A 20,055-nucleotide genomic window follows, 5' to 3' on the forward strand; every position below is an offset into this window, starting at 1 on the left:
CCAACTTATGCAGGAGATCCCACTGGGCAGCAAGAACCTCGCACAATTGGCGTTGACTCCAGTTCACCGCACAAGCCGGCGAATACGAGGCCTCGCCCCAGAATTTGGAAACCTCCAGGAAAAAGTGATGACTACGACCACTGCGACTTCTACGGAAACGGTGACACCGACTTACCTAACACTGCTGAACCCCCAAGTGCCGACGGCTTTTCATAGCGACATATTTGAAGACGTGGAAGACTGGCTGGCGGAGTTCGAGCGCGTGGCTGCGTTTAACGAGTGGGACAACAACGCCAAACTCAGGAACGTCTACTTCAGGATCGTCAGGAACAGGATGGTGCTCGCACGTGGTTTGTGAACCGCGAAAGTGCCCTGTCATCCTGGCCTGAATTCCAGCGCAAGCTACTGGAGACTTACTCCAGCCCCAATCGCCGGGAAAAAGCGGAGCGAGCCCTTCAGTCACGCGTCCTAAAGCCCAACGAGAGCGTCACGATGTACGTGGAGGACATGACGCGTCTCTTTCAGCGTGCCGATCCGAGCATGTCAGAAGAGAAGAAGGTGCGTCATCTGATGAGAGGCGTAAAGGAACAGCTCTTTGGCGGTCTTGTTCGGAATACGCCCAAGACTGTCGCGGAGTCCTCGCCGAATTAAGCCACCGCAATGGAGAAGACGCTGCAGCAACGGTCGAACATGTACAATCGACAAGTAAATTCCGCCTGCACTCCGGATACGCCGGTAGGCTTCGGATGCGACGTCGCCTTGCTTTGCGAGCTGATTCGCTCAGTGGTTCGCGATGAGCTGCAGAAGCACCACGGTACGTAGCCACCGCCAGTCAGCTCCCTCGCCAGCGTCGTACGCAACGAAGTACAGCATGCACTGCAGGCATCTCTTTCCAGCAGTGAAGCGGCACCTCTGCCAAGTGAGTCCCGGCGGAAGGCTTACGCAGAAACATTACTGAGCCCCGCCCAAGCTTTCGCACCTACTTATGTTGCGTCTCCAGTCGCGTTGCAATCGGCGCAAGCCGCTCCGACAACTCCGCTACCGTACTTCGACGACCGCCGAACGCCCGCGAGGAAATCAGAGGTTTGGCGAGCACCCGACCGACGACCGCTGTGCTACCACTGCGGCGAAGCTGGTCATGTGTATCGGGAGATCCCCTATCGACGACTCGGCCTGCGGGGTTTTTCCATCGATTCGCCTTGACCTAGGTTTGGTCAGAGGCCTCCCGACATCGCAGAATTCATCGAGCAGCAGCGCAGGCCTGGCACATCGCAGCGGCAGTCACGCTCACCCTCACCGCGGCGATATTTCCCTGCTCGTGATACCACCTCGAGGACGACGCAAGGGAGATCACCAACTCCACGCCGGGAAAACTGACGTCAGCGACCTTCCGAGGCGGGGCCGCTGATACTCGACGCGCTGAAGACCTCGTATCGTGCCGACCGCAGAACAACGAAAACACGACGACGCCAGAACCAGTTCCCGCCAACGAGATTTCACTGGACATGCCTGTGTTGATCGACGGCAGAAAAATGAGTGCACTTGTAGATACCGGCGCCGATTACTCCATTCTTAGTGGCAAACTGGCGAGGGTTCTGAAAAAAGTTACGTTGCCCTGGAACGGGGCACCAGTTCGCACGGCAGGTGGGCACGTCGTCACACCACTTGGCTTATACACGGCGAGAGTAGAAATTCGCGGTGCTGCTTTTCTCGCCACTTGTCTGGTTCTACGCGAGTGTTCCCGCGATTTAATTCTTGGGATGGACTTTCTCCGGGAATATGGCGCCATTATTGACCTCCGCGAGCGGTGCATCACTTTCTCGACGCAAAGGGCAACAACACAGACAGACGCCGTTGGACACAGATCCGCACTTCGCGTTTCGGACGACAGCATCACGATACCGCCGCGAGCGAGTGTTATGGTTCCAGTCAAGTCCGACGACCTACAAGACGGTGAAGCCATTGTAGAAGGCAACATTTCTATGTTGCTGACACAAGGTATTTGTGCAGCGCGAAGCCTTGTGGAACTTCGTGATAGCCAGACAGCGGTCCTCGTTACCAACTTTACCTTTGAGCATCGGCACATTTTTCGTGGCACTGCCGTCGCCTACGCCGAACCATCAACGGACATCGTCGAGTGCTTTGCTTCTGAAGTGGACACAGACGACGGTTCGCTCAGAGACATCGATGTAGACTCCGAGCTTACGGACGACCAAAAGAGCGCACTGCAGGAACTTCTGAACGAATTCCGCGCGTGCTTCGCTCGGTCTACTAAGGTGGGCCAAACGACGATCACGAAGCACCGAATAGCGACATCCGCCGACGCACGCCCCATCAAACAACAGCCTTATCGTGTCTCGCCGAAAGAACGTGAGGCAATTCAAGCCCAAGTCAAGGAGATGCTAGATGGTGGTGTCATTCAGCCTTCGCACAGTCCGTGATCGTCCCCGGTCGTTCTGGTCAAGAAAAAAGACGGAACGCTTCGTTTCTGTGTTGATTATCGACGCCTCAACGATGTCACCAAGAAGGACGTGTACCCGCTACCACGTATCGATGACTCTTTAGACAGGTTGCGGCGAGCTAAGTATTTTTCGTCTCTCGATCTAAAGAGCGGTTACTGGCAAATTGAGGTAGATGAACGAGACCGCGAAAAAAACTGCTTTCGTCACTCCAGATGGCCTTTACGAATTCAGGCTACTTCCTTTCGGGCTCTGTACGGCATATATATATATATATATATATATATATATATATATATATATATATATATATATATATAACCTTCAATAACAGTTGCACTTGAGGAAACTTCGTGTAACCTCGAAGAATTGTTCACTGAAGTGACGGCCTTGTATAAGTATATAAAAGACCTAATAGTAGGAGGCAGTTCAATTTCACAGCCTGAGTACTCTCGCACCACCAAGAATCTGGCGTCTCCCAGGGCTGTAATCTTCCTTCGTGAAATTTGTTTTATATTTCGCTATCACTAATACTGATTCGCCTTTCGCGAGAAACTGCAGCATCCCTCTCTCTTTTAATTTTTTCTTTCACTCCACGTATAAGCGATGCTGCGCATGTCTGCTGTTTATTTCGATTTCGAGTGAATCCGGCTTGGCCTCCTTTCGGTTACTGAGTGAATTATACAGGGTGTCCCAGCACCAAGACTTAAAAAAGAGCAATTGCGTTACTCGAAAAGAACTAAGTGCATATTGTTCCCAGTGCAGTGGAGTAGCCGCCAGTAATCTTTTCATTAATAAAATAAAATTAATTATAATTAATTATCTAACTTGAGAAGTACTGCTGTAGTTATCAAAGTGTTGGTGAGGCATTTGTAGGCATCCCCAAATGACGTCTAACTGCAGTACTTTTTTAGCGACGTACTAATTACGTGCAATATTTTTCGACTGGTAAAGAAACACCACGAGAAATGAAAAATACCACGTGACTGCGCTCCTACCCACATCATAAAACAGCGCCCTCAAATGAGCTGATTGAAAGCAACTGTTTTGCCTGTCGCAAACTCGAAGAGACAACGCATCACGTTGATAATTATGTGGAAGGAGCACCAACACCAGGTTTCGTGGCTTCGCAGCTATTCCTTCCTCTCATTTCTACGTATCACTTACTATCTGTCTCTCAAGGCCGGCTGATCACATTGATAACAAAAGCCCCTTGATAACGCCGCTCGGACTACGCACGAAACGCGAAAAGCAATGAAATATAGCATAGAATGTTTCAATACCTCGGCTCTGCTCGCACCGCATCGAAAGAGTGCGCGCGCAGCTATATTTCGCGCCAGAAACTTGCTTCGGACCAAAGCCAAATTAAAGTGAGGGTTTTATTTTTCATTAGAGTGTATACGTGCTGCAAAAACAGCCTCGTGCCAAAAAGTAAAAGCGAGATAAATAGACCGGGAAAGCGACTCACGTGTAGAGAAAAGTCAATACCGATGTGTTCAAGAAAGTTAATGAACCACTTCTAAACGAGCCGAATTGGCAATGAGCCAATTGGCAAGAAAAACAAAAGAATCCACGCAGAATCTTCTCTGGGATTTACCTGAATGATGCGTAAGCATTTCGTAGCACTGACGCGGTGTATCGTGGTAGTACGTGCTGGTGTGTTTCGTATAATCGCGAGAGCGACCGTGAAAGAACCGTGAAACGGAGAAGCGTGGTTGCAACACCGAACTGTCAAGGGAGACCTGCACGAGGCGACGCAGAAGAGGCGAGCAGAAGCAACGTTCACCGGTATTATAGATGGCCAGCAGCGGAGGTAGACGTGGGATGAAATGACCAGAAGGATGTATAGCAAATGAAGGATATGTATGGGGCAACATTTACTAGGTACAGCGAATCATTATGAACGGTGATCAACCATGCTCCGGCGGTGGCTACGTCTGGGTCGGCGGCACAGCCCGTATCTTGAAAGCGATCTGCGAAAGCGGCGGAGTGCGGCATGTGCTGAGAGTTCCGTGAGCGCTGTGTTCTCGACGCTTCGTTGGCGTTGAAGCGAGAGGCAACACGCAGGTGCATTCGCTCGCTGCAGCGGGCGTTATGTTGAAAGCGATCCTCTTCGACGGAGGGACGGTTTTTCCAATTGGTAAGGACAGAAATGCTTACGCATTTAAAACCATCAGATTTCAGTGTGCCCTTACTATCTATGAATTCGGAAGGGCCGTTGAACATCAGCTGCTGCCTAGAGGACATGTTCGAATAAGTCTCCTTCTGCAACTACGAAGTACTGAGTATTGATGACCGACGCTGGAATTTTACAGCAGGCGTCCGTTTTACTTGCCTTGAGCTCATCTGACGTCTTTCACACAACCCCAAAGAACGAAATCGAGCGGAGAGAGGTCAGGTGACCTAACCGGCCAATTTACAGGCCCGTGCCTTCCAATCTATTGCGCATGAAAAGTCGCATCCAGCCTGTTTCGTGCTCGGCTGCTGCTGTGTGCGTGTGCACCATCTTGCTAATGCCACAGAAGTGGAAGACGTGACAGCGGGACTTCGCTGAGAAACTCATCAACCACTCCTTCAAGGATTTCGTCCACGTAACGCTGTACAGTCAGTGTGTGATCGAAGAAGATAGGACCGATTATCGCAACGGCGTAAATTCCGAACCACACATCGAATGACCACTGGTACTGGTGCCGAGTGCGCTTTACCCAGTGTGGATTGGACTCACTCCAATACTGTGCATCATGGAAATTTACATGGCCGTTTCTGCGAAAACTGGCTTCATCTGTGCACAGGATGTTGCTCAAAAAGTCCGGTGACTCATCGGCCTTTGTGAGGACCCAATTCGAGAAATCTAGACGATTCTGCAGGTCCCTATCTTGCAAGTATTGGTGCAGGTTAAGGTGGTACGGGGGAAAGGCCGACTCATTTAGAATCCTCCGAACTGATGACTTGGAAATGGATACTTGTGCGGCCACTTCCTGCACGCTAGCATGAGGGTTTAAGGCCATAAATGCTAGAACATTCGGCTAGGACTCAAAGATGGACTTCTCCGCCGCTGTTTCTGGAAGCTGCCAGTTTGTTTCAGCTTTCCATGATTTCGGGTCACAGTCGATGCGTTTGGTCTACCGCCACACTTCCATGATTGATATATATTTACGGCCTTCCTCTTGTTGCCATTTGCAGCTCTCAAGGCAAGGATCATGTTTTCCTTCCGCTCGTTAAAGATATGGCGACTGGGACGAAACAAAACACAGCTTTAAACCTTTGCACTCGCGTTATGGTGATAGGTTTCGTGGCAAACAAAAGAAAAAGGAAGAAAGAAGGAAAGGAAATATCCGTGCACTTTATCTACGCTAAGACAACAGCTATCACAGCTTGTTTCCAACTAACACCAAACGCGACGTGTTACTTGGGTCGGGGCGCGGCAGATAAGGCACTAGCTCGATCACGATGTTTTTTCTTTATTTCCTTCATTTCGTTCTGGCTAACGCAGAAAGAGCCGGTTCGAGGGCGCTGCTTTATAATGCGGGTGGGAGCGCAGTCACGTGGTATTCTTCATATTTCGCGGGGTTTATTTATAAGTCGGAACAAATTAGTGCATCGCTGAAAATACTGCAGTTAGATGTCCCTTGGCTGTGCCTACAAATGCCTCATTGATACTTTGATAATTAGGATAGTACATCTCGAGTTAGATAATTAATCACAATTACCTAATTAATATTGAGTAATGAGCAAATTACTGGCAGCTACTACGCTGTACCGGAAACAATATGCGTTAGGTTTTCTTCGAGTAACGGAATTGCTCTTTTTTTAAATACAGGGGCGTGAAACTTAATTTGGACACCCTGTGTATATTTATGACCTCTGCATGTAAGTGACGATGTTTCCATCCCTAATAAACGTTGTAAATTACTAGAATACAATCTTTTCTTGAGCCGTTAGTGTTTCTTACTGGAATGAGAAGCAATATTGAGACACATATCATTCACGTGCATTTCACACGCCGTTGATAAAAGACTTTGCCGAAGGGGGTCACGGAAGTCTGCAGGTTTTTTTCAGGGTCAAGAAAGCACGCAAAGCAATTTGAAACGAGGTGAACATGCAGCAACATATTCATTCTCTAGGCATAGCCTATTGGTTTACCTGTAGAAATAATTTATAATTGGCTACCTCCTCCTCTTTTAAAAGTATAATAAACTTTGTCCTGTGTGTATATTTAAATATATTATGTATGTGCATGACATCTACAGCGAAAATTTAAAACAATGTTCAAGTGAGAAAATACGGATGAAGCAGCCGCCGCTAGTGCTTCTAATGCGCTTGTCCTCCTATTGCTAGGATTTGCAGAAATAAAGCGAAATTATGAATTAATAGCCGTGCACGTCCGCGCCAAGAATTATGCAGTAAGCTATTCGGCACAATAAAATTCTAAGTGAAAAGGTCGAGGCACGTAAAAATGAATCTCAAATGATGTGGGGGCAAAACTGTGGTAATGACATTTTAGGTGTGTGTGTGTGGGGGGGGGGGGCGTTTGTGTGTGCGAGAGAGAGAGAGAGAGAGAGAGGGGGAGGGGGGGCGTGTAAGTATAGGCTTCGGTTCCAGAAAACTCCGGAGGGGGCTCGGGCCCTGGGCCCCCCCGTGGTTGGCGCCTATACCTGCAGCAGCGGAGCACGCCGCGCGCAAGTGCTTGCATCTCTGAGAGAGACTTTCGTACATTAGCTTTCATCAACCTCCGGCTCTCTCGAAAGACTCCCTCTCTCTCTCTCTCTCTCTCTCTCTATATATATATATATATATATATATATATATATAGAGGTATATATATAGAGGTATATATATATATATAGAGGTATATATATAGAGGTATATATATATATACAGGTATATATATATATATATATATATATATATATATATATACCTGTGTGTGTGTGTGTGTGTGTGTAAGCTCGCAGACCAAGTCGGACGTTTGCAGACACAAACTATTTCTGCTGTTTAGTCGCTGAAATCCTCGAGACCGACCAATGTAAGGCGACCGGCAGCAAGCACCCTTTCAACGAACACCTTTTAACGCTACAATTGAGCAAGTTGAGCGCAGCACCAAACGAAAGTGCCGCCTTGACTTAATTCGTCGGATATCGTAGCCATCTTTGTTTATTCGGACAGTGTTGTCAGTACAAGCAACGAATTCTGGAATTTCATTATTAGCAGCCAGCCTCAAGAATCGGTGTGACAGTACGTTTAGCTAGGCCGATTGCTCACAGGACACCCTGATCATGAGAAGGAAACTTGCAGAATAAAAATAGGTTGGATTCGGGCGCATACGGCAGGCACTGCCAAATCATGACGGGCACCTAACCACGCTTTCCTTGAAAAGAAAAGTGTACAATAATTCTGTTCTGCCTATACTAACATATGGGGCAGGAACTGAGGTTAACAAAGAAGCATGGGAAGAAGTTAAAGGACCGCATAACGAGCGACGGAGTGAACAATGTTAGGCGTAACATTAAGAGACAGGAAGACAGTGGTTTGTATTAGAGAGCAAATGGGTTTGGCTGATATACTAATTGACAGTAGGAGCAAAAGTAAATAAATATAAGAAAGCGATTGACAGGTTTTGTAATGCGCAGAGAAGATGACCGGTGGTCTATTAAGAGTTACAGAATTGGTGCAAAGGGTAATGAAAGCGTGGTCGAGGACGGCATAGAATTAGGTGGTGTAATGAAATTAGAAAATATGCAGCCCTGAAATGGAATCAGCTGGCGCAAGAAACTGGTAATTATAAATCGCTGGGAGAGGCCTTCGTCCTGTAGTCGACGTAAATTGGCTTAAGATGACGACTCACCGCAACAAACGGCTCTTACCCCCCCTCCCCCCCCCCCTCTTTATTGGGGCCGCTTTTCTTTCTCGCCAAAGGTATGGCAGCAAAGGTGCCAATTAACAGTAACTTCGGGAAAGCTAGCAGTATAATTACTGGACTTCTTCGCGGTAAAACTTTCTAAATGAATGGCTTCAGCACCAGTAGAGATGAGTGACGTTCCGATGAACTTGGACGAGCCGGAGAAAGGACGAGCGTTTCGAGTTCACGTTCTTTGTTGTTTAGTGAGAGATGTGGATGTTCGAAAAAAAAAAAAAACGAAAAAGACAGAGTAAAAAAAGTGTACGTCCGCGACAGGACTCGAACCTGCAATCTTCTGATCCGGAATCAGACGCCTTATCCATTAGGCCACGCGGACGAGGTGCACGGTTGCTTATATTGGAGCCATTAGTTTTATTTGTTTATTTATTTATTTATTTGCAATGGGTGGCAATCTCTTAATAAACAACGGTCACTCAAGACGGAGAAATCGTGACGTTTGAGGAAAATTGTTGGCTTTGCTGGCGGATCGCGTTGGTTGTCCTTGCATAAAAAGGGCCAGCCTCGCTGGGAATGTGAAACGCGACCGACGACTCGGGCTGGGAGTCTGTGCTTTGTCTATTCACAGCGTGTTTGCTATTTACAGCGTGTTTACAGGAGGTATTCAGAGACCTGGATTGGGAAGAATTGGGGATTAAAGTTAATGGAGAATACCTTAGTAACTTGCGATTCGCTGATGATATTGCCTTGCTTAGTAACTCAGGGGACCTGGAGAGGCAAAGCAGAAGAGTGGGTCTAAAAATTAATCTGCAGAAAACTAAAGTAATGTTTAACAGTCTCGGAAGAGAACAGCAATTTACAATAGGTAGCGAGGCACTGGAAGTGGTAAGAGAATACATCTACTAAGGGCAGGTAGTGACGGCGGATCCGGATCATGAGACGGAAATAATCAGGAGAATAAGAATGGGCTGGGGTGCGTTTGGCAGGCATTCTCAGATCATGCACAGCAAGTTGTCATTATCCCTCAATAGAAAAGTGTATGATAGCTGTGTCTTACCAGCACTCACCTACGGGGCAGAAACCTGGAGGCTAAGGAAAGGGTTCTACTTAAATTGAGGACGACGGAACGAGCTATGGAAAGAATGATGGGTGTAACGTTAAGGGATAAGAAAAGAGCAGATAGGGTGAGGGAACAAACGCGAGTTAACGACATCTTAGTTGAAATCAATAAAAAGAAATGGGGGCATGGGCAGGACATGTAATGAGGAGGGAAGATAACCGATCGTCATTAAGGGTTACAGACTGGATTGCAAGTGAAGGGAAGCGTAGCAGGGGGCGGCAGTATGTTAGGTGGGCGGATGAGATTAAGAAGTTTGCAGGGACGACATGGCCACAATTAGTACATGACCGGGGTAATTAGAAAAGTATGGGAGAGGCCTTTGCCCTGCAGTGGGCGTAACCAGGCTGATGATAAACGGGCCATGACACCACTTTTTCGAGCTTTAATTGTGCATGTATGTCGAACCTAACGCGTCACACAGCAAGCGGGCAAAATTTGAGTGCATATCGGTGCAGTAAATCATTTGCATTTCAAATTTTTAATGTCGCAGTTGAACCGTAAAGCAGTCTGGCCACACTGAGTGGTGACGAAATAAATAGGCACACCCTGAAACGGCTCCCTCGGGTTAGAGAAGCCAATCTCGAAGGCCATGCTTTTGTTTACTGCACACACCGGAAATGATTGTGGGAGCACGTCATGGCCGCCATGCGTCCCTTCGTTATCGCATGTGCATTTTGGCGCGTATCCGCTTTTTGCTACTGATTTTTATCGCGAAAGTAGGAATTGCGTGCACAGTTTAGCGGCGACGCCGTTCCTACGCAGCTGGGTGCTAGAACGTGTCGAGAAAGACGTCCGACGTGGTCTCGAACTGTTTCAAAGCAGATGACACAGAGGTGACGTCACACAACCTTGCCGAAATGGAGGTTGGTGTCGGTGGCAGGAGTTGAGAGGCAGCGATTTCAAATTGAAATTTCGGGTTAAAATAGACGCCGAGAGCCCAGTTTCTGTGTGTGTGTGTGTGTGTGTGTGTGTGTGTGTGTGTGTGTGTGTGTGTGTGTGTGTGTGTGTGTGTGTGTGTGTGTGTGCGTGTGTGCGTGTGCGCGTGTGCGTGTGCGTGTGCGTGTGTGTGTGTGTGTGTGTGTGTGTGTGTGCAACCATAGTGGAACCTCTACTCTCATTTACAAATATTAAGAGAGAACTATTGGACAATGATATTTTGCCGCCTCGTTGCCATGATATCCAATTTTCACGAATAGCGAGTTTCATGAATCGAATCGAATACGAATATTCTAGAGAAAACGAATATCGTATCAAATATCGTATATGGTGTGATTTCTATACAAAGTGAAATATAAACCTCGCGTGATATCTGGTTGGTAAAAAAAAATGTCGAAAGCTTATTTACATTATTTCACGCATGTAATGACGTTCGCAACTCGACTCCAGGTTGACCGAGGGAGTTGGACATGAGGAGCAACTGAAAGGCGATTGTGTCTGGTGCACCACGATAGTGACAAAACGCAGGAAGAGCTCGTCGTAAAAGTCCATGTCAAAGACTACGTCACTGCACATCGTTCGAAAAGGGCGCAAACGTGGTGGGATTGCCCAATTAAATAAATAATTGCTTCGCCTGGTTCGAGAAAACGAATTCGTAGGCTGTCTAAAAGCGAGGCATCCTTCTTGAATAACTGGAAATAATCGAGGAGGGGTACAGCTACCCCGTGCGCTTGATCAGCAACTCGTGCCGTTCCGCCTAGCAACAGCGGCTCCGCCGCAAGAGAATTAAGGTGGTTGCCTTGAAAACCCCGTCACGGATTCTTAGGGGCAATCTAGTAAAGTTAAATGAAGAGTCCTGTACTAAAAGAGAGACGGGTTCAGTAGATTTGTCAAGGAATAATCTCCCTGAAGCATCGCTTTCAGTAGTATATCGTCTCTTTGTTACGCCCATTTCTTCCTTGAAACTTTTTTTCCCCTCCTACTCTACATTTGAATTTGTTTTAGCGTCTCGAGCTTGCGAAAATTGTACGATAATCACATGTTATAGCAGGTACGCTTTCTTTTTTGTTTTTATTAAGCATGCGCTGTATCTCAGCAGAGTAAAATTCTCATGCGGTGATTGTGGCTATAATGGGCATATTGGTTAGGCCGAGCCCAAAAGTAATATAGCCTTGGGGGCCGGGTGTTTTCCGCAGCAACAAAAACCTTCCCTCTTATCTGTGTCACGCAGAACGACAACTTCGGTTGTTTATTTGATCTTCTTCCTTTTCTTTTTCGTTGCCGCGATAGCATTGCTGTGACCGTCGTTCTCGGCGGCGAAAGGGGTTGCCCCGACTATTCGCGATACCTAAAAGTAAACCGAATGTAGCGGGTAGCATTAGCACTTCCTCCTTCGTAACGTCGGTACCCAACTGCTTGTCTACTTGGTCTATGCACGCTTTACCTGTCGCGAAAGAAGTGCTCTTGATGGAGCGTCGCGTTTGTCGATAAGTCGTACGCCGTTGCCGCGGGACTTCGAGGAAGAGATAACGCACGAGCCAGAAAAAAAAAATTAAGAAGGAAAAAAGAAAGAAAAGAAAGACGAGAAAAAAAAAGCGAGGAATGCGGCGTTATATGTTGGCTGCAGAAAAGCACGGACGTCGTTTCAGGCGATAGTCGCGGTCTGTCGCATATAGGGAGGGGCGGGGACATCTTGATAGCGAGCCAATGAGTTTGACCGACCGGTTCGACTGCTATCGCGCCGGCACCACATGCATGCGGCGCCCGGCCGGTGATGTCTAGATAGCAGTGCGGAGGCGCTCCGTTAATTAGTCGCAGCTCCGCGCTGCAGTTGGTGAGCGCGCCGCGTTCGACTGACAGTTCTTGGCGATGCCCGAAGCTGAGAAACCTGATGGAGCGCGGCGATGAAGTCTTACTTGCTTAATTGGTTAGTCCGTGGTGCCATTTCTTCTTCGTGGACACCGTCGTTGCTACTAATAATAGCCGAGCAGCGTTTATCGTGATCTTGATAGAGAACGGCTCTGTACAGATACGCTTGCGGCGGGAATCGATGGGAATCTCGGCAATTTCGCCGTTTTTCATTACACGCACGCGCTCTCTCGCGCTCGGTGGTTTTGGTCGCGCTTATTGCTTGATCGCATGGAGAATCCGCCCTATAGATGTATAAGGTCGTGTAAGTGCCAAATGCGTTATTAAATAAAGTATATACAAGGTGTTCCAGCGAAACACGTTAAATTTTTTTTAATTGCATGTGGCAGATAGCACAATTCTAGATGCATGAGCATCGAAGAGGCGGACGTGCAAAAAAAAAAAAAAACAGAAATGCATAATCGACTGATGAACAACAATTCACTAATTAGGTTTCTAACTAATTACCTTATTACACATATTGCAATTTATAAATTCTAGCGGGTTAGACTGCAAGGCAAATCCACTTGAATAAATTGTGTGGATGACACCACTGACGATATATGCGCCGTCAAACTTGCGGTAAAAATGAATTGGCATTCCACTTAGCGTTGTTTTGTGCATTGAAGCCCAAAAGTAACTGGAATGCCAATGTATTTCTCCGCAAAGATCGGGAATTAATATCTCGAAACTGGTGTCATCCTGAGAATTCGTTCGAAATGGATCGGCATTGCCAACTCCCCGGCTAGACTTTGTAGCTTGCAATATACGGGCCATAAGGTCATTATTTAGAAACCTGATTAGAGAATTTTTGTCAATTGGTCGCTTATGCATTTCGATATATTGTGCAAGTAATGTCCGCCTCTTCGAGTAGACCAGCTCATGCATCCAGCATTGTGCTACCTGTCACAGGCCCTTTTTAAAATTTTTTGAAAGTGTTAGCTGAAAGACCCCGACATAGACTGCAAAATTTGATCCCTGGCGATATTTTTACCGCAAGCGAAATACAATTATGCTCGAATTTGACGTTGTTGTAGTAAATAATATGCACCACCTACGTATACCTAGACTTCTATTCTTATGATGTTTTTGCTCTAGAGAAAATACGACCATGACGGGCATGTCTCGTGACCTTTAATGAAGACACCGTATAGGCAACTTCAGTACTTTTAAACCCCGCATCTTCGTATATGTGTATGATTATAAAATAAAAGGAGAATTTCTACTGCGCACGTGCTTAGGAAAAACAACAACAACAACTAAGGACTGCTTATTGAGTCCCGCATTCACAGCCTGACAACAAGAAAACAGTACGTGTGTTGGTTTATTGTCGATCCATACTGGTACAAGTTGTTCCCTTCGGCGTCTACCTTCTCACTGCCGGGAAACGGGAATGCCGTGGAACGATAACATCTGAGTATTTCTATCCCAACTGAAAGCAACAATGGCCCGCGACTGCCGGAGCACACACTGCACTATCACGCCCAAGTCCGTCTCTTGGAAGCATCAGCTGTACTTGGAGGCGGCGTTTTTCTCCTGCAGAGCAATGTCCATAGAGTCCATAGAGTCGCAAACGGAATCTTCGTCCTCTTTCTGAGAGCACTGCTCTCCTAGACGAATGAACGGCGCCTCGAGAAGGAGGTGCACAGGTATGCTCACTATGATGCACGCCATCACGTTCCAAAGAAGTTCTTCCATCTGGAAAGAGGGAGAAATAATAATTACGTAAAGCTAAAACCACGAATTATTGCGGTATGTCTTCCATTTTTCGCGTCATCAATTGAATCGGATTAACGCGCCGATCGCTTTCAGGAACCCGGTTAGCCTGCAGAGTGGCCGAGACGGCCTCGCTGTAAGTCACGTATTTGGAAGCTATACAGCATGCGTCACCACGTAAAAAAAAAAAAAAAAAGACTGCACTGGAGCGAGCATATGTGAGCGCGTGTGCATCACACTGCCTGCAGCAAAACTGCCAAGAAATAAAAGAAGCTGAACAATTATATCCCGTTAGAGCTGCTGGTTTGACTGGAAGTCAAGTCATTATATACCTAGTTTCAGGCAGCGCTGTATAGTTAACCCCTCAGCAAATCTATCATGATGTTAACTTGTGCCGGTATATGACCTCAAAACACAGTGATGTGACTTCGAAGATAATCTGAGGCCGTATTTGAACTTATGTCGCGTAGAAGCACCGTTATCGATATGTCATTGGCACGAGCTCTAGTCTCGTTATCACTCTCATCGCTATCTTGAGTGTGAGGGCGCGACCGCCGTGCAATGAGGAAAACACCTCGAGGCTGAAAGTCAAGCTTTACGAATGCGGCGACTCGTTATACTGTGTGAACTGCGCGGCGATCGGCCGAATTATTCGCTCCGCGTGACTATAAAAGCGTGGAGGTTCTCAGAAAAGGCTGTATGTAGTATCTCACCGAAACTCTTTAGAGTCGCAAACTACAAGGTCTGGCGCCACACCGTAAGCGGTCAGACTGTTCGGCGCGTGCGAAGTGCGCCACTCTGATTAGTCGTTGTACATGTATGCAGGCCTTACCGCAAGCTAGACCCGCCGTGGTTGCTCAGTGGCTACGGTGTTGGGCTGCTGAGTACGAGGTCGCGGGATCGAATCCCGGCCACGGCGGCCGCATTTCGATGGGGGCGAAATGCGCAAACACCCGTGTGCTTAGATTTAGGTGCACGTTAAAGAACCCCAGGTGGTCAAAATTTCCGGAGTCCTCCACTACGGCGTGCCTCATAATCAGAAAGTGGTTTTGGCACGTAAAATCCCAAATATTATTATTATTATTACCGCAAGCTTGACTGTGTAGAAGATCACACCGCGCGTCGTTCCGTTGAAATAGAAGATCAGGAAGGGATGCAAAATGTAGATAACGAAGCACAGCCGGCTGATGGGAAGCCAACCAGACCATGTGAGGAACACCCTGATGACTCCTACGAAAAAAAAGAAAGCAAGAAAATAAATATCGTGGTAAACAGCGGGCCTCCCAATATGCGAACAGCCAGCACAAACGCAGCTCTTTTTCTGCTTCAGGCTGCGTCACTGCACTCTGCGTGCCGGCATGCCAGCTCGACGGCTGCGACGCGATAGATATTGTCGGTGTAGTCGTTCGCCTATAGTGAAAGTTAAGCTGAATTCGTGCTACATTCGTAGCCGTAGCAGCTGTGTGGTTGACGCCACCGCGTCTTTGACTGCTATAGTTAAGCCGTGAACCGGAGATCGTTACGAAAGCATAGTCTGTTACAATCGTTTCCTTTTTTTTTAACCGATGTGAGAAAAAAAGAAAATAAAAGAAGCTATGCCTATTTAGATCCGGCTAACCCAAACAGTGCCAAATCTTACTCAGGAAAACAAAAAAACAAAAATGAAAATAAAGAAGGTGAAAACGACAACAGACTCGTACTACATAACTAACGTAAGTCATAGTAGCGCAGCTTGGCAGTAAAACTTGTTGTTGGGCTAATTGGCGCATGCTTCGTAGAACTTCATAGAAATTGCGTCACGACGGGCATCACCAGTGGAGACATGGTCTAGTCATCTATTGGCACGCTCGCATCACATTGGGAGAATCGCACATATTTCTCACAAACTATCACTATCATAACGGCCCTGCATCCTCTGAGCGCAGCCCAACGTATAAAGATCCGCTGATTATGAATCCAGTCGACTCATCGACAGTGCGCCGATGCCCAAGTACGGAATAGAGGTACTTCGCATAGAGGTACTTCGAATAGAAGTACGAATAGAGGTACGTTCGCGTGATGTACAGCGTGGTCCGTGTAACGCCCGCCGTGTCCGTACCTCCGCTGCCCCAGGCACTGGCCAGCGCGATGTAGGCGACGGCCACCGAGAAGAGTATCCGGTGGAAGGCGTCGTAGATTGCGTACTCGGTGCCACCGGGTCGCATGCGACGGCCTTCCTTGTTCCAGAACCAGGGAATGTTGGTGATGGCCACCACGGTCACCAGGGACAGTATCCAGCCGGCGAACGCGGCCCACTGCGATGTGGACACGCGCGTTTGCAATGGGCCTTCGGAGAAACCTTAGCGGCAACAACAGTACTTTCTTGCACACACACAAAAAAAACTATATTAAAAGAAATGCAAATACAATAAGGGCCGCCAAAGCCACGTGACATGCAGCCGCCACCAGCGTTTTTCTAAAAACGTTGGCCGCCACGATGGCTTAGTGGCTATGGCGTTCTGCTGCTGAACACGAGGTCGCTGATTCGATTCACGACCATGGCGGCTGCGTTTCGATTGCGACTAAATGAATAAAAAAAAGTAAGCATACTCGTGTACTTAGGCGCAGGTGGAAGAAATCACTCTGGATCCTCCTTCGCTGCGGCGTCGCGCATAAACCGTTTCGCAAACCACATTGAGAAAGACTGCAATCTTAAAGGTAGATGAGTGATAAGAACGGAAGGAATAATTGTTTAAATCGATGATGTATCAATGTACCTAAAAAATTTAGATTGGGCGCGCAAAATTCTTGACGATAGCTTATCAAAATATGCAGAAACGTACAGTAAGGCCCATTTTCAACCTACGGATACCCGGTAACGTTCCTACGCATAGGAACACACTTAGTCTCTAAATTTCTCAGCCCAAAAATGGCTTAACACAACAGTTTCCTCTCCGTACTCCCTGTACAGCGGCGTTTTGTTATACCGAGCACATGATGCACGTATTACAGAGGCACCCGAGTTGCGCTGACACGAAAGAAAACAACAGATTTGCGTTCACTTACTCTCGTAATCTTTTATAATTACTGCGGTGAAATCGGGGAAATGGCGGTTGCGAGATTGATTCTTCATTACGAGACGAGAGCTGCGTTGCAGGGAGCAGAAAATGAGATTAGAACTTGGGTGTCTGCAGGAGTCATCATTTGAACGCGGATCATGCATGTGCTCCTTTTTCATATAAGTGCACTGTGTACGTCTATGTATACGAGGTGCTACCCAATAGTGCCGGGAAATTGAAAAGCGCGGGCAAACTGAGTGTGCTACACGTTTCGGCCGTTAGATGTGGCTAGCAGTATGCCTTGCGGATCAGCGTGCTGAACGACTTGCATCTAAGATGTATTGTTCTGCAAAGTGTTGTTTTGCAACGCAATGCTTCACTGATTTGGCGCATTCCTTAGCAACCAATATGGCAGGCTTCAAGGAGCAAAGGATTTGCATGAAGTTTTGTTTTACACTCGCCAAAACTGCGGCAGAAAGTCGTCGTATGCTAGATGACGCTTTTGGAGTTGAAGTCATGAGCCAAAGTAGGACGTTTTTATGGAATAAACGTTTCAAAGAGGGTCGAATGTGTGCTGATGACGATGAATGTTCTGGACGGCCGCCAATGAGCACAACCCCGGAAACGATAGCGGAAGTTCGTAAGGCTGTCCTTGGAAATCGCAGGCTGAATATAAAGGATGACTGCGACATTGTAAGGCAATCGTAAGGCACCGTTCAGCGGATTTTGTCGGATGTTTTGAACACCAGGCGCATTTTTGCAAAATTTGCGCCAGGACTGCTCAGTGACGAACAGATGCTACACCTTCATCACGACAACGCGCCCGCTCACACATCTGTCGTTGTGAGACAGTTCCTGACATCCAAACAAATCCCAGTACTTCCACAACCACCCCATTCACCTGACCTCGCCCCCTTGTGACTTTTTCTTGTTCCCAAAGTTGAAGTTGAGTCTGAAAGGACGTCGGTTTCACGCTGCTCAAAAGATCTAGTAGAAATTGCAGGCGGTCCTCAACACACCGTCGCCTGGAAAGTTCCACGAATGCATGGACTCGTGGCAGAAACGCTGGGGTCGGTGTACACATGCTCAAGGGGTCTACCTTGAAGGAGACAGTGCTGATTAGGCGTTATCATGGACACATATTTTTCAACGACTGAATTCCCGGTACTTCAGGGTAGCACCTCGTATACATGGTCAAGCTATATATTGGGTATCCCACGTAACTCGAGCCACACCTTAAGAATATGCAAATTCCACGTGCCTGGACAGAACCAAGGTAACGCTGTTTACCGTCACCTGGAGACGCTCAGATTATTTGTTGCATTCCGCCTAATTAGATCATTAGTCTTAATTAATTTAATAAACTTCAAAAATATTATAATTAGATGAAAAGTGTCAATGAGAAAATTGTAGAGCAACGTGAAAAACTCCCGATACAGCTTTCTGTTGCTCAATACGTGCTACATAAAGTTTTTCTTTTTTTCGAGTGTGAAAGTAGCCTGCGAATACACGCAAGATTGCCGCGCGACTGGCTGCTCGAGACACTTTTGAAGTTATCGCATAAGCTCGCTGTGACGTCATACCTTCTGGCAGTTTCTGCTTGGACGTAGCTGTTAACGAAAAAAAAAAAGAGTAAAATAAGAAAGGAAAACATTACACTGGATTCGGAAACAGAGGCTCAACCTGCCAACTTCGGCGGGTATTTCCTGCTCAGAGAGGGCGGGAATACGCGAACATACCGCGATATCCGTGACGTCACAATAACATCGTAAGCGTCCCAGTTGTGGCGCGACATTCAAGGAACTTATAACCTGAATTTTCTTCCCTTTTCCGCTGAAGATGTGTTAAGTGAGGAGTTTTGATGTAGTATAGCCTGTACCAGTCTGAAATGGTTTACCGTTTCTCTATGTTTTCGTTTATTTATTTTTTTCGTTGCGCATGCGATAGAGGTCAGGGTATCGCGGCATTTTTGTCTTCTGTCCACAAACTGTCTTCCGTCATGTTCCGCAGAAACTATGGCCTCATTCTACAAGGCTTCCTTGCAGCGCACACGATGCTAAGATAGTCCAACGCCTGATGACGTTGATTAAAGGCTTCTCGCGGCGTATCACCTTGATTCAAAAGAGTGGCAAATTTGAGCTTGTTATTTTTTCAGTTGTTTTTGTAAAATCTGTTGGAAGGACACGTCGGCACCAAGGTCGATGCCGAGTGCTCTTTTTCTTTCCAACGATACATAAAATAACATCATATATGCTCACTGCAAAAAGTTAGAAACTAGGAAAAAAAAAAAGAACAGAACGACATTAAGAAAAAAGAGAAAACGAAAGAAAAGAAAAATGAAGATCCCGACGCCCCAGTCGCTTCCAGTGACTCGCCTTGTTAAGCCTCAGCTTCGGCTTGATGGCGAGGAGGTATCCAACGATCAGTCCAATGCAGAACGGTCCTCCCCGCGTGTAGAAGTTTATTTCGATTGAGTCATGATAGGCGTGACGAGAGCTGAAATGGTACGAGAGGCAAAAAAAAAAAAAGGTACTCGGGTGATGCAAAGCAAACGTGCTTCTTTTTCCTTCACAGACTATAAATACGCATATCTAAATAATAACGTTACCTACTCTCTTTCTAAACCCATTACGACAGGCTGCTTATTCTGACATATGTAGTGATTTCCCAAAGGAAGTTTCATTGTCGAGCTCAGGGGCAGTATTTCACTGGTGGCTAGCTGAAAAGTCTCGGCTTCGTTGTATACCCTCCGGTCACACTTATTTTATCAGAAAACATAGATTACAGCTCTGTCTCAGTCAGGCCGTAGCTCTAAACCGCCCGGTACTTTCTTTCGTAGCTTCGTACTACTTTAGGTGCATGACTTTTGCCGTACAATAGAGTACCTTAGCATAGCGTTACCGTTGTATGCCGCTAAGGCTTCCGCTACACCGTTTCACTCCACCCAAACCACGTCAAGGTGACACAAATATTGCGCATGCGCAGTCGGTGACAGGATTTATCGGTAACGTCATAACGGTA

The 20,055-nt window shown here is 47.0% G+C and overlaps 1 protein-coding gene and 1 non-coding gene across 2 annotated transcripts in view; both read right to left on the minus strand.

The window, feature by feature from the left end:
* Positions 1-8,622: 8,622 nt before the first annotated feature.
* TRNAR-CCG (transfer RNA arginine (anticodon CCG)) lies at positions 8,623-8,695 on the minus strand. Its single transcript has one exon. It is a non-coding gene; the product is annotated as a tRNA-Arg (tRNA).
* A 4,891-nt stretch (positions 8,696-13,586) lies between these two features.
* The window catches only part of LOC142576306 (nose resistant to fluoxetine protein 6-like), an 85,598-nt gene continuing 79,129 nt past the window's right edge, over positions 13,587-20,055 (minus strand). Inside the window, exons 13-16 of the mRNA XM_075686373.1 lie at positions 19,410-19,530; positions 16,095-16,290; positions 15,084-15,226; positions 13,587-13,978 (exon numbers count right to left, since the gene is read on the minus strand). Coding sequence (XP_075542488.1) covers positions 13,787-13,978; positions 15,084-15,226; positions 16,095-16,290; positions 19,410-19,530 — 652 coding nt within the window. The 3' untranslated portion in view covers positions 13,587-13,786. The remainder of the gene's footprint in view (positions 13,979-15,083; positions 15,227-16,094; positions 16,291-19,409; positions 19,531-20,055) is intronic.

The sequence above is a fragment of the Dermacentor variabilis genome, chromosome 1 (genome assembly GCF_050947875.1).
Source record: "Dermacentor variabilis isolate Ectoservices chromosome 1, ASM5094787v1, whole genome shotgun sequence".
Classification (NCBI taxonomy): domain Eukaryota; kingdom Metazoa; phylum Arthropoda; class Arachnida; order Ixodida; family Ixodidae; genus Dermacentor; species Dermacentor variabilis.